We start from the raw sequence: 14,921 nt of genomic DNA on the forward strand, positions 1-14,921 counted from the left end.
TCCTTAATTTTGTTTCTTGTTTTTTTTTATTAAAAAAGGGTTTTTGGCTTAGCAGTATCCGGTTCATGGTAGAGCCCTCAGCCCAGCCTCTCATGAGGTCAAAGGTTCAAACCTTGCAAAAAAAAATAGGGTGGATGAGTTCATATTCCGTGTATATATATATATATTATATATATATATATATAATGCTTAAAAGAGAAATGTTTTTTGTTTGATCTTGTGCATAATGAATACAGGAGGATATATTTCTGCACAAAGAATGGGCTGCTATTAGAGCTCAGTGAGGCTGACCCTCCAAGGTTCTCTTTTTTCCCTTTCAGAACTCTTGTTATGGAAAAAGGGTATTAATGTCTTTACATGATGTAAACAGATGGATAAACCATGGGAAGCCTCCTGGTGCAGATGTTGCAGCCATAGTTGATGTTGGTTCAATTAGGCCACAAGTCATATTCACAATAAGGTGGTCACCTCTCTTTATCTATGTATTCACATAAACAACTACTATGCTATTTGAGGTAGATGTCAGATCGGTTACGTTCCGTCAACAGACTCCACCTCCAGCTGAGATATTATGGGTTCATGTGTTGATGTCCCTCGAACCGATGATGATTGTTTTCATGTGTTGACTTGAAACTTGGATTATGAAATGCAGTTCGAGTGGGGATCTGTATGAATTCGACAGGACTTCAAAGCCGATGTGGAAGAAGCACATATGGAGCAAAGAAATAACACAAGACACTGCTTTGACACCATTGATAGGCTGCACCGTACACCGAAGAACCAGATCTCATTCCGACTCGCTGCTTCTCTTGACCAAAGTACTCGATCAAGAAACATTTTTTGTTGTTGAAATCTTCGAAGTTTTCTAATCGAAATCTACCAACTGTTACAGGGTGGGAACCTGGTCGAGAGAAGGCTACACCAAAGAAAATGGAAATGGGTAATTCACGGGAGCCCGAGAGATCAACACCTCACGTCCATGACGCTTGTGACGCTGGACGAAACATACACACATCCGTTCTCTTTGTTTCTAACAACGGCTTCTGGTTCTGTCTTCGAATATAACATCTCAAAACAAGAAGGTATGCCTACATCTTAAATGTGACTTGTGTTTTATACGATCAACAATATTGTTTTTACACAATGGCGTTACAATAAGTTGTTAAGACGAAGTTAAACCATCTAACAAGATCGATTGATGAATTTGGGAAATCTAATAGAACACGAGATATATAGATCATCTTATTTATAAGACACTTCCGCCATTGTGTAGAACACATGAACGTTGGTCCTAAAACATAAAAGTTCCGTTAAGTACTCTATTAGGATGTCCAAAAACGGTTGGACGTCCTAAAATACCCATTTTGTGTAGCGTCCATTTGAAACTAAATATTGGAGAAATGCATCTTTGGGGCTTTCGACCATTTCCACCTTCCGAAAAGTACCCGATTTCGTGGTAAAATTATATATCCTCACTGCTCATGTAAAGACAGGCAATGCTCCAGTGAAGCATGTTGAAGAACTTTGGGTGAATCATATGCACCCTCCACATACCAAAGTTGCCAAAGGCATTGCAGGGCTGCAACTTCAAGTGGGTCGGCTCCTGTTTCATTTGGACGACGGTCGGCTCGGAGAACTGCACCAATCGAAAACCGGTGGTGACGGGGTTGGTCCAACCCCACCTGTAAACACACGGAGACGAATGGCTACAAAGTACACATGGTCAATAATAGAATCCCCCGAGAGTGAAGGGTGGAATGCCGAATACTGCACCGAGGATCGTGGTCCATTGAACTGTTTCGTAGGCGTAAAAGATGAACTCAATGACGAAGGAACCACCAGGCCGGCATCGAGAAGGCGAGCGGGAAATAAAGCTCATGAGCATTATTATCTTGTCTCCCCTGCTTCTTCGAGAAGTAGATCCCAAGAAGAGACGTACACAGACCCAGAAAGTGATATTAATACAAACTTCCGTCTCCGTCTGATGCACGAGGGTAGCTCGTTCTTCCTTGTAACTGAAAGCGGGCTAATTTACGAGTTTCTGAATGTTGAAAACGTGTGGCTTTGGGTTCAGCATGAGCATCAGATGCCAATGAAAGGCGCACTTGGAAGCTACAATAGCAGCTTGTTTCTGGTAGACGAAAATAACGATCTGATTATTCAAGAAAGAGCCGGTAATGAACTTGCGTGGATAAATCGCATGGGTGCAAAGAAAGGAAGACAAGTTATTGGAGGTAGGCCGTGGGATCTACCTCCCGGAGAATATCCCAAAGTTACACCCGAAGACTCGCTCTTCTTCGTTGGTAAAACTGGTGGGTTGCTACAATTAACGGTAAGTTCTTTTTGAAGTATATATATAATATTCATATACAACAAATATTGAGGTTTGAACCCTTCACCTCTTGGAAGGTTGGGATCTCGGTAACTCGGGTACCGCACGGCCAATGACCCTTTGGTTACAATTAACAGTAAGTTGGCAACACGCGAGCTTTAAATGTGAAACTCATCCAAATCTGACTAGAAAACCTCGATGCTAATGAATCGACTATGTTTTCAGGTTGCGTTAAGGAAGTTCAAGTGGAAAGATTGTCGAAACCCTTCAGATTCAAAGATAGCGAGTATAGTAGACCAAGAACTGTTTAGAGAAAACCTCGTGTTTGTCGTTGGAAGAGACGGTCAGTTGTACCAATACAACAAGGTAACGGGGCTATGGCACCGACACTACCAGTCACAACACATGGTGCTATCGAAACATCCAGGAACTGCTATGAGGCCTTCGTCGCGATCACTGACGGGATCTCTCTTCATGATATCAGAAGACGGTAGGCTCATCGAGTATCATTGGAATCCTATGGATGGTTGGAATTGGGTGGAACATGGAACACCATCCCTTGGGGTCACGTTGGTTGGCTCGACTGGACCATGTGTCGGAAGGAACCAATTGTTCTTAATCGGTTCGAATGGAAATGTCTACTTAAGGTACTTGGATCAAGTAACTTGGAAATGGAGTGACTGTGGGTTTCCATATATGGGTAACATCGTTGGCGAAAACTGCCAGGAGGATAAAGTCTGTATCGACCATGAACTTCGAGACAAGACTCATCTGGAGCACAAAAAAGAAGCCGACAATTGTGATCCAAAGGTTTGCATCGATCTATCTAAAAGATGTGCACTATTGCTTGTACTTTCTAGTTTCTAGCACCCATCCAAACTACATCAAACGAACCCAATATCCACCCAGAGGTGGCATCTGGGGGCATCTCCAACCTACGATAAAAACAGCACTTTGCCGGTCTGGAAACTCCAACCGGCAGACAATAAGAATGGCATTTTGCCAGAGATGGTAAACGACATATATGTCATGTTCTTGTTCAAACGGCATATACGTCGCATGGTTAGAGATGGATCAATTTTTGGTGTAATCAAATCCTCCAATTTAGGTTTTTTTTTTTTTTTTTGTGATTTGGAGAGCGGCTGTTTTGTTGAAGACCCAAACTTATTTTCTAGCATTGATCCTAAAAGGTTAATATTGTTTGGGATGTACCCAGGTGGCACCTACACGACCAATTCCATTTACGGAAACTGCGGTGATATTTGAGCTAAGAGATGGCAGGGTAAAATCGTAACTCTTAACATACACATGCTCGATTCAACCATACCTGGTAATGTCGAACATTTTGTAAATGATGCTTGGTTTTCTTTTGCTTCAGTTGGCAGAAATGCAAAGAACTGAGGATCTACGATGGGTGTGGTTGCGCACGATAGGAACTCCGACAAGCCGTTGTAATCTGATCTACTGGACGGCTGTAGCATCATGAAGAGAGTTGACACGAATACATGATTAGAAAGTCTAACCATTGTACATTTAAAGCATATAACAGTTTAAGGACACAAAGCAGGCTTACAACAGAAAACAATAAGCTTAGCATGAGCATTAGCCATACATCCTGTAAAATGCATTAGCCATACATCCTGTAAAAATGCAGTAGCCATACATCCTGTAAAAATGCAGTAGCCATACATCATGTGAAAAAAGTAAGTTTCTAAGTTCTATCATAGAAAAACGATCCACAGTTATGCGTGTGTGTATACATACATACATATATACAAACATACGTATATACATATAAGATCTGTGGTACGAATTCAACTATCAAGTCAAGTAAGAACTTCCAGCAATTTAGTCACGTAAAACTGTTCAAACCTCCAACAAACCTTAAGAAAGCTTAATGCTGCCGAGTATCTAATGCAGCATATGTGCAGAAAATGTTTTAAAAACAACGGTTTGAAGGTTATCCCTTTGATCTTACATACATACAAGGTCAAACGCTTTTCCCTTTGGCAGATTTAGAAAAAGACGGACCAAATACATCCAGCCTCCCATGATCTTGTCTTGCCAAAAGAAATAAAGCAAAATTATAGATGACAGGCTGCAAAGCTGAAAACAATAGCATGTCTTAGTAGTTAGAGCATGATCCAAAGGGCTTCAATTACAGAACTACCAACTTCTACAAGAAGAGCCATCCTTGAGAAGTAGATTTCAAGGATAAAAAGCAAGGAAACAAAGAAAATGTGAAGGAAAAAAAAGTCATGCTGCATAAGCAGTTACTAGTACACATTACAAGCATCGATCAAGTTAATCATAACGAATCCGCACCCTGTTGCTTCAGAAGCATACCAAATCAAAATCTCCTCTGAGGACTTCTTGAGCGATGCCCACGTGGTGATCTAGGCACAAATGTAATAAGGAAATCAAGTTCATCATAAACAACACATTAACAAGACATTCAAATCGCTAGAAAAGAAGCTGGATATTCAAATACTCCAAATAATCTATCCCTTTACGTTTGTGTTTTCTATAAAGGGCATACTAGCCCAGTTGCAGGTAAAAGAGAGAACAAAGAAACTGGGTGTAAAGAAAATGTTGAAATACATACACACATGTGCAAGTTTGTGATTTCTGTAAATGTCAGTATATGTTATAGCAGTCATTGAATGTGTGGTGCCGGCATCACGCCAACCAGAAAATGAGCCATGGCATATGGTTCTAGACACCAAAATTTGTCATTTCCATACTACAATATTAGTAACAGTAATAATTCAAGGATGAAAGTGAATCACATGCAGTCACATGAAGATGTATCCCATGATATGCTAAAACAAAGAGCCCTTTTCTCTTAAAACACCCCAGTATCTTTTAGGAAACAGTTTCTGAACAAAGGCTGTCTTCTAATAACTCCGCCAACAAAAACACGCTTAAAAATAAAAGAAAAGAATACTCTTAGATATCTTCTATTAACACATTTGCATCCTTCTAACAAACTCACACTTTAGCATACATATAATGTTAAAAACATGAACTTGATGATTCAGTATGCGACGAGTATGAGAGGCATACCTCCTCCTGTTATTTTTCCTTTTAAAAGGACCTCTGCTGAATGCCCAATCAACGTTGACGGCTTGAGTGAGAAGTTCACCTCCATCCATTGAAGTTATAGCTTTCTCTGCTTCCTCAAAATTTTCATATTCGATGAGTGCATAACCCTGGAAAAAACACATTAAATTATGCCATACATCTAGCATAACATAAAACGGATACATCCATCTTAATCATGAGACATGGGGAACACCAATTACCTTGAACAAAAGCAACCAATCATGCAAAGGGTTCAAATCATAATAATATGAAAGTACCCGTGCAAATAACATTAGTAGGCAATAACAGACCATAATAGTAAAACAGAGAAAGTCCACTTGCGTTAGCATTACAATTAATCAATTCAAGTGTCCAATCCAGACAGCAAGTTAAAATTTTCCAAGGGTCCAATCTGGATAGCAATCAGCAAGCCGAAGCAACAAAAATGATAAGCTTACCTTTCCACATTACATACATCTAGAATTGAAAATACAATAAGCACTACCCCAATTACATTTTAAACAAGATTAATGTTTCATTTAAGAACCCAAGTGACACCCAATAAGTATAGACAAAGCAAAAAAAGGGAAAACTTCTTTAACTACCAGGAAGTGTGAAGTTTTAAAATATTAGTAAGATCTTCGATGGTAGAGCATCTTAGAGATATTCAGTATCTCGCTTACACAGCACCTGAATAAGAATGTAGAATTTTTTTATAAACTATACTTTTTCAAACTTCTCTGTTTTCTATCTGGATTTTGAGGCTTCACTAATTGGTCCAAGCTTTCATGTAATCGATAAATTTTCCCGACAATCCTTTGCATGTATAATCTAGGTCATCAGTTGGGTGAAAGTTTGAATCCTAGCTATCCAGGCATATTTTCTGAAATTGTATAAATCTCTTCAACACCTCTCAATGTGCAATAAACAAGCAATCATGTATGCTTCGAAGGTCCAGACATTAGCTTAGCAAGTTATGTTCATGTTGGACATCTATCAGTAAAAGTGTAGAAAAGTGCTTAGCACTTCAAGATAACAACTGATCCTTCTGCATATAACACATTACAGAAGTGCAATGACATCTCAACCTGTTTTACAAAGTTACAAAAGTGCCTGATAAAGAATGAATCCAACTGCATGATAACATATTACCTAAGTAAATGGCATCACAACCTGATTTCCAGACCTCCAACAATATGTAATAAAGGAAAGATAAACTTATTTTCACCTTCACAAATCCAGTTCGACGATCAAGATTTAAATGCAAGTTCTTGATCTCCCCGAATTCTCCAAACGCATTTTGTAGGTCATCTTCTTGTGCTTCTTCATGCACTCCAGTAACTAGAATAATCCACCCCTCAATTGCTACAAAGTTCCACATTGTTTTGGGTTCAGTATAGCTACTACTCTTTGACTTTACAAGTACATAAATACAGGCTCAAAAAGTGTTTATAAGATGCCATCTAGAATACATAACTATTTTAAGAGCTCGTCAAGAAACTACTTGACAGTGTGCACCAAATTTGATATTGATTAGAAGACATGTTTGTAAGTACCAAAGAGATATGCACAAGGTACACTTTGAAATTAATTTTCATAAATTATCAATTAAAACAGTTTTATCTTTCTAATACCACATCATGGAAAGTCTTGTACTTATTTATCTGAAAGCTTATGTAGTTTTCAAGCATATCTGGCATATAATAAGAATCATGTAATAATAACGATATTCAACCTCCATTATTATATAAAGAGGTATACATGGACCCTTGAGATCAAATAGACTTCTTTTTGCCTTCAATTTTATTTTGGTTCTACTCTTTGTCGGAAAAAAAATGTAACTACATTACAACTCCATAACAAATACTATATGTGGAAGGTGGTGTAAAGTTCCAAAATAAATAAAATCCCACTTTTTGGAAAATGAATAAATGAGTAATCAATGTATTACCAGATATCCATTTAACTATATACATTCATTTTATTTTATTTTTCTTCTTGTCACCAAAACCAATGCCAGAGATGCATACCATTTGTTTTCCAATAGTGTTATCCCAATCTAAGGTCTCCAAAGGTCAAAGACTACAATATAGAAACAAACGTAGGGTCTATGAATCTATCCATTTACATCATTTTCATTTTGTAGTCTGGTTACATTTTGTATTAGGCTATACCCATTTACATCATTTTCATTTTATAGCCTTGTCACATTGTGTATCGTCACTGCAACTTTTGGAAAATGGTCTATACAGTCCACCTGCCTTATGGAACAACTCAAACAAAGTATATATGAAAAACAAGAGTGTTGCAAAATGCAAATGATAACGCTTTAGTGATCTCAATTTCCACTTGAGAAATGCCATGTTGATAATTGGCAGTACCTTTCCCTCCTTGCACATGTTTCTGCAGTAAAATGGACACTCTTGTGAAGATGTGGACTACCTATACTTGGACCCACAACAAAGTAATGGCCAAGAAAAAGTTCATATTAATATTATAGCCCATAAATTCAACCATGACCTTGTCAGGGCCTTTTAGACTAGTGAGGTTACAAATCGTTACACAATCATTGTAGTATATATACTTTAGGCGCCCGTATACCACAACTCTGTGTGGCTAGATGTCCAATTAAAAAAAAATGGGAACTTCTTAGGCCAAGCCTAGTTTATTTCCTTCTCACCATCTATAATGCACTTCATAGTAGTAACCTTTCCATCAACCAACAGACAAGAAAAAGAAAAACATGAGTTACATCGACCACTGCCCCAAAAAAAAGCACTTCCAAACACTACCATAGACCCCCTAAAATTTAACATTCGTAGTGCAACTTCACATACACCTTGTTGACCAAAATTTTCTTTATTATTGAAGACCGGATAGAAATCAAACTACAAGAAATATGATGGTGAACAGACGTGATCTGTTGTGAAGGTCGCCTGGGATGAAGAAGAAGTGGTAGCAGGTTGGGTTGCCATTGGATTTGAGAGCTCTTATACCAAGTAGAAAATAGAGTTTTTGTATTTTATTGAATTACAATTTACAAGCAACAACAATACATATATTTATTCAGAGTTTGAAAATCAAAAGATTTAGTTGGAGATTGATTGCACATGGTTGTTGGATAATTCCTGAAGACTTGGTCTAACAAAACCATCCAAAGGCAACAAATGAAGCACACGAAAATACAATAGTGAGAAATTTGACAGAAAATCCGGACAGGGTTATTGGAAAAGCATAGAAGTGGATAAACATATCACCAATGATGATGGGGTTAAAATCGGTGTCAAATAGTTATGTCTTTATCTTAAAGGGAATTCACGAAGTAGTATTAGGACGAACCGGTTCATGCAAGAATACATACTTGTTGATGATAGTGAAACACGTAACTGGAAGAAGGCTTGAAATCCCTTTCTTAAGAATCTTTGGAATACATATTAATATTTGTTTATTTTGTGACACTCGTGACACAGCTTGATGACTATGTATTGTGCAAGATTTTTAGAAAAGAGAATGGCCGTTCAAATCAAGTTGTGCTTACTGATCATCATAAATAATCTAATAATCCCACAACCAGTGTCCATTTGATCCATGGTTCTGCTATGATTCCTAATCAAGAACCAAAGCCCAAACAGTCTATTATGCAATACCACCCTTTGATGAACTTCAACCCATCAGCTACTCTGAGTTATGTTAATCAGCAACCACAACCACTATAAGTGGCACCAACACCACCACCACCACCACCGGACAATCAAGAACCATATCACATAAATCCATTGAGTTACTATAATTATCCGAGTATGGGATTACAAACTCCATACAATCCAAGTAGTTATGGTTACCCATTGTCTGGTGGTCGTGCTCGTGCCTGCAATGGTTGTGGTTGATTAACATCACTCAGAGTAGCTGATGGGTTGAAATTCATAGAAGATGGTATTGCATAACAGACTGTTCAGGATTTGGTTCTTGATTAGGAAGCATAGCAAACCCATGGATCGACTACACAGTAGTTGTAGGATTATTAGATTATTTATGATGATCAGTAAGTACAACTTGATTTGAACGACCGTTCTCTTTTCTAAAAATCTTGCACAATACATAGTCATCAAGTTGTGCCACAAAATAAACAAATATTAATATGGATTCCAAAGATTCTTAAAGAATAAACCAAAAAAGGGATTTCAAACTTTCTTCGAGTCACGTCTTTGACTATCACCAGCAACAATGTATTCCTGCATGAACCAGTTCGTCCTAGCACCATTTGTGAATTCCCTTGAAGATAAACACGTAACCTTTTGACACCAATTTTAACTCCATCATCGTCGGTGATTTGTTTATCCATTCATAGACTTTTCCAATAACCTTGTCCAGCTCTGCTGTCAGGTTTCCCACCATTGTATTTTCGATTCGTGAAAAAGTACTAGTGTGCTTCATTGTTGCTTTTGGATGATTCTGTTAGACCAAGTCTTCAGGAATTATCCAACAACCATGTGCACTCAATCTCCAACTAAATGTTGAGCTAACTCTCCACGTATTCAGGATTTTTGATTTTCAAACTCTGTATGAATATATGTACTGTTGTTGCTTATAAATTGCAATTTCAAAGAAATACAAAAACTCTATTCTCTACTTGGTATCAGAGCTTTCGAATCCAATGGCAACCCAACCTGCCACCACTTCTTCTTCATCCCATGCAATCACCTCCATTACTCCACAACAGATCACGTATGTTCCCCTTCTTGTTTCGGTGCGCCTAGATCATTCTACCTGAAGACTACATCTCTAGAGAAGCTATGACGATGATGGAAAGTTTTTATATATTCTTTATCCACATGCTTTATCAATCTTTCACCGTTATGTTTTGTCTCTCATTCACATACTTTCACTCTCTTATAGGCCATGGGAAGTAACACAAGTGGAAGTTGAGATTCTAATCTCCAACTAGTTGTCTCACATTCATCTCCATCTTCAATCCTATCCTTTTGTAGTGTGATATTTTATGCACAAGAAGACGTTGTATAAAGAAATATGGATTTACATGATAGGTGTGGCGAGGTTTGTTTGGTAGAGATAGAGAACAGTGAACTAATTTCGGTTTTCCTCCATTTCTCTTTTATAAGTCAATAGACTACTGGAAACACATACCTTTTCCTTCTGTTTTTGTAATCTGGTTTCAATTTCAATTAGAACAAGTACACTAATGAGTTTTCTTGATATCCTTCCAATATTAATTGGTACAGGTACCTTATTTACCTCTACCTTCTTACTGGAAGCACTTCATGGCTTGGTGAAAAGCATCAATCAGTGGGACTTCACATGGCTCCTCTGTTTAAAAAATTCCTACCAGCTTTTACATATTCTAGGTCTCTTGTGTGAAATCAAGATCAAAGCGTTGATAAGAAGGGTCATCATGTTGAGCCAAAGACTTCATCCCTTGTCTATAGAAAGGGTTAACTACATGTATGTAGGAAAGATTTATCATAGGGTTCTTCACTATCCTTTAAAAATCCTAGAAAACCGTTATATCTCAGATTTTTCCAATCAATTCAACCAGTACTTAAACTTTAAAGCATGAGTGCCATATACCACTTTCCCCTAATCCTCTATCATTATTAAAAAACTAACACCAGACTTGAGATATTTTATACATCACCATGAGACCCAAATATTACATGCGAAGGAACGACGTTTCCTAATTGTCGGAATAAAAGTATCAAATCTGGCCGCTAAAAACCTACAACTTCAAGTTGGAATTGAAAATTTAAGCACAAATAAACCTAAACAAAGGCTACACAAAATCACAAACTTCAAATGGAATGATTAAACCAGTTAGCATATTATACAAAGAGAGTAGATATATAACTAACATCGTTCAGGACCAGGGCCGCCATCGGAATCAAGGGAATCGAAACGACCAGACAAACGATTACTACGGCCGGCGTCTGTTTCTTCGCGAAAACCACGGCCTTTAATTTTCTTTGGAACGGAAGAAGCGAGGGCGGCGGCAGATCCAGCAGTGATAGCGGATTTAAGTTTAGGGATAGGAGCAGCAGCGCTTGGAGAAGAAGCATCGACGTCGACGGCGGCGTCTTCATCCATGAGATCATCGTCATCGGGCTCAAAGTCTAGCGCATCAACATCAGCAGTATTCGCCATTCTGTCAAATTCCACAAACTCGAATGCGAATTGGCAGTCTCTATTTTACACTGAAAACGTAGCTTTTTTTGTTCATCAACGAGGGTTTTGAGGGTTTTATCCTCAAGCAGTTGAATGATGATAGCCTTCTGGTTAAAGAAAATGGTAAAAATTGAGGGAATTATCAGATTTTTAGTATCTTATAAATAGTAGGGCCGTGCAAAACCCGATCCTACCCGAACTTTCCGAAAAAACCGACCCGAACTATCCGAAAAAACCGACCGAGGAAAACCAAACATACCCGATCCATATGCCCGAACTAATCCGAGGTCCGACATCCAACTCTTATATCGGGTTAGACGGGTTAGGTAATATCTCCTTATCCGAAGCATAACTTACGATTCAGAAGGTCTGACTGCTGACTGACCGACTCGCTAACCCTAACCCCATCCTATACCTCTCTAGACCCCTTCTTCATGTATATGATAGATACAAAATATAAATCCATGATATCTACTCCCCAACTTATGGGGGTTTTAAAATGGATGGTTTGTGTTTCACTTTCTAGTTTACTTTTCCTAAAATGTTTGTATATGAATGTAAAGGTTAATATAGATGATGCATAAGAAAATAATATATCAAAAAGCTTTTTTTTTTACTCAAAATACACCATATACGACAAGCAAACAAGTAATTAAGTGAATTAACAAAACCAAACTATTCAACCATAAGTGTTATCAAATTCAGATAAACCGCAACTGTAACTGTGAGGCGGTGATGATGGTGCCACCTGTATTAGATGATTATGAGATGGTGTGTGGTAGTGCTAGTGCCACCTATAGTAGTTGTGGTGACTGATTAACATAACTCGGATTAACCAATGGGTATAAGTTCGCTAGGGTGGGGGTAAAGGTGTTGGGGTTGGTGCCGATAGTGGCTAATTAACATAACTCGGACTAGCTGATCGGTAGAAGTTCATTGAGGATGGCAGGGGTCTATAGTTTGGTTGTGCCTGAGGAAGTGTATGGTATGGTGATGAAACAAATGGTGGGAATAGGTAACCGTAACTACTTGGATTGTATGAAGTTTGTAACCCCATACTAGATGATTATAGTAACTCAACAGATTTATGGATGTTGTTACTGATTGACCGGTGGTGGTGCTGGTATCACTAGTAGTGGTTGTGGTTGCTGATTAACATAATTCGGAGTAGCTGATGGGTTGAAGTTCATTGAAGGGTGGTATTAGTGTATTGCATAACAGACTTTTCAGGATTTGGGTTTTGATTATGAAGCATAGCAGAACCAATGATCAATGGCATGTTTGTTGTGAGATTATTAGATTATTTATGATGATTAGTAAGCACAATTTGATTTGGACGATCGTACTCTTTTCTAAAAATCTTGCACAATACATAGTCATCAAGATGTGTCACAAAATAAACAAATATCAGTATAGATTCCAAATATTCTTAAAAAATATATTAAAAAAGGGATTTCAAATTTTCTTCAAGTCGCATATTTGACTCAACAAGTATGTATTCTTGCATGAACCAATGTGTTGTGGATTGATCACGTTGGGTCCCACCATTTGGGTTCGTGGGGGACACAGGTTAGTCCCATCAACATAACCGATCAATGGAATAAATGAAAGAAGAGTTTTGCTATATTACCGAATATTTCAACAATAATGTTGAAATATTCGGAATATACAATTTCTTGGAGTTGCATGTGATTTTTTTAATTTAAATTTTGATATTTTTAAATCTTTTATTTTTCTTCTTCTGCATTTTGGATAAATTGTGTATAAGCGGTTGGAAATGCTTTTAGCAATTATCAAACACAAATTTGTATAAAAATCATTTATCTACCCATAAAATTTTTAGTTAAATATGTATTACGTATATGTAATTTGAGCAACTGATTTAATTTTATTGTAATGAACGGTCCAAATATATTAAAATGCTTACAAAATTTTAAAGGGGTATTTGACTTTAACTTAGTACTAACGGATGGTTAGTTTAATTGATTTAGTTATATTAAAGTATTTGATTTTAACTTCTTTTGGTAATCGTAGGTTTTCGAGCCAGCTTATACGTACCGACTAATTTTCGGATGATCACGAATAGTTTAGAGTCATCGCATGTAATCCTCTAATGGCTACAAGAGTTTTGGCAGTGCCTGTATTCAAGCTCGTTTTTGACATTTTATAAACCCTGAGTGAGATGTAAAAAATCTTTTTTGAAAAAATCATCCTGAGAATGAATAGTCCATGTTGGTTATAACTTAAGATTTTATTTTTTGTTTTAGAAATAGGAGAATACTTATTAAAGCATTTGGCTAAAACCCTTAAAAACAAAATTTTATGTATAAAATATTGTTTATTGATACATATTACTTAAAATTCAAGATTGCAAGTAGAATGTGAATGAGTACATCTTATTAAAGTTTCATGTTTGAATTCGTGTAACTAACTGCAGATAAACATAATCAAATACATGATAAACGTCATTTTAAATATATAAAATCTAAAATATAATTAAGATAATTATTGAGTTATAACAGATTACTTAATTATTATCTTAAAAAATTATTTTATTAAACAACAAATAAGTTATTTCGTTCTTAAACTCTAGTTAAATTATGATTAGAAATTGAATTAAATAAATTACACAAAAAAACGAGAACTTTTAAATAGTTAATTTGATACTAATAACGTTTATTTTTTAATTTTTTTTATAATATCTTTAAATTTATATTTTATTAAAAAAACAAAAACATTTTCGTTTTCTTAAAACCACATAAAATCGCATTAGAACATCGATAGAACCAGAGTATAAAAACAAAACATTAAAATCAATACGTATATCGCTGCATTGCACATGTACCCTTCTAGTAGGTAATAAATAGTTTACAATGTATGAGAAAATAAATATAGATATAAGTTGGATGGTCTCATTATGGTCAGTAGTTTTTTTTTTTAATATAAAAATATAATTCATACAAATGAAATAATTGAAATAGTTATTGGTAGATGAATGATAGGGAATATATATCAATGTCTTTACATACAAGTAGTTTTAAACTTTGATACTAGATAAAAACTCATAGAACCAATAAATAATACTATAAAATAAACGACTAATTAAGTTTTTACATATTTTTCTTATCCAATTTAATTAATCAATATATGTATAACCCTTAATATAATGCTAAATTCTTCTTTTAGTCTTATCTATACTATATTATAAAGCATTTGACAAAAACTCTTAAAAATCATTTTTATGCATGAATTACTGTATATTGATGAATATTACTTAAAATTCAAGATTACAAGTAAATTATGCATACGTATAACTTATTAAAGCTTC

At 36.4% G+C, this 14,921-nt stretch overlaps 2 protein-coding genes across 2 annotated transcripts; one reads left to right on the forward strand and one right to left on the reverse strand.

The window, feature by feature from the left end:
- The first annotated feature begins 349 nt into the window (after nucleotides 1-349).
- Nucleotides 350-4,051, forward strand: LOC112520744. The gene is made up of 4 exons (XM_025129259.1): nucleotides 350-2,332; nucleotides 2,558-3,142; nucleotides 3,549-3,614; nucleotides 3,711-4,051. Exons 1-4 carry the CDS (start codon nucleotides 1,538-1,540, stop codon nucleotides 3,816-3,818), a joined length of 1,554 nt encoding a protein of 517 aa, XP_024985027.1. The 5' UTR covers nucleotides 350-1,537; the 3' UTR covers nucleotides 3,819-4,051.
- A 388-nt stretch (nucleotides 4,052-4,439) lies between these two features.
- Nucleotides 4,440-11,680, reverse strand: LOC112520746 (RNA-binding protein Y14A-like). Its single transcript, XM_025129261.1, has 4 exons — nucleotides 11,284-11,680; nucleotides 6,645-6,781; nucleotides 5,399-5,544; nucleotides 4,440-4,728 (listed from the first exon to the last, which is right to left on the reverse strand). The coding sequence occupies exons 1-4, from the start codon at nucleotides 11,570-11,572 to the stop codon at nucleotides 4,683-4,685; spliced, it is 618 nt and encodes a 205-aa protein (XP_024985029.1). The 5' UTR covers nucleotides 11,573-11,680; the 3' UTR covers nucleotides 4,440-4,682.
- Between the last annotated feature and the right edge of the window lie 3,241 nt (nucleotides 11,681-14,921).

The sequence above is a fragment of the Cynara cardunculus genome (genome assembly GCF_001531365.2).
Source record: "Cynara cardunculus var. scolymus isolate 2C chromosome LG 11, CcrdV1, whole genome shotgun sequence".
NCBI classification, from domain to species: domain Eukaryota; kingdom Viridiplantae; phylum Streptophyta; class Magnoliopsida; order Asterales; family Asteraceae; genus Cynara; species Cynara cardunculus.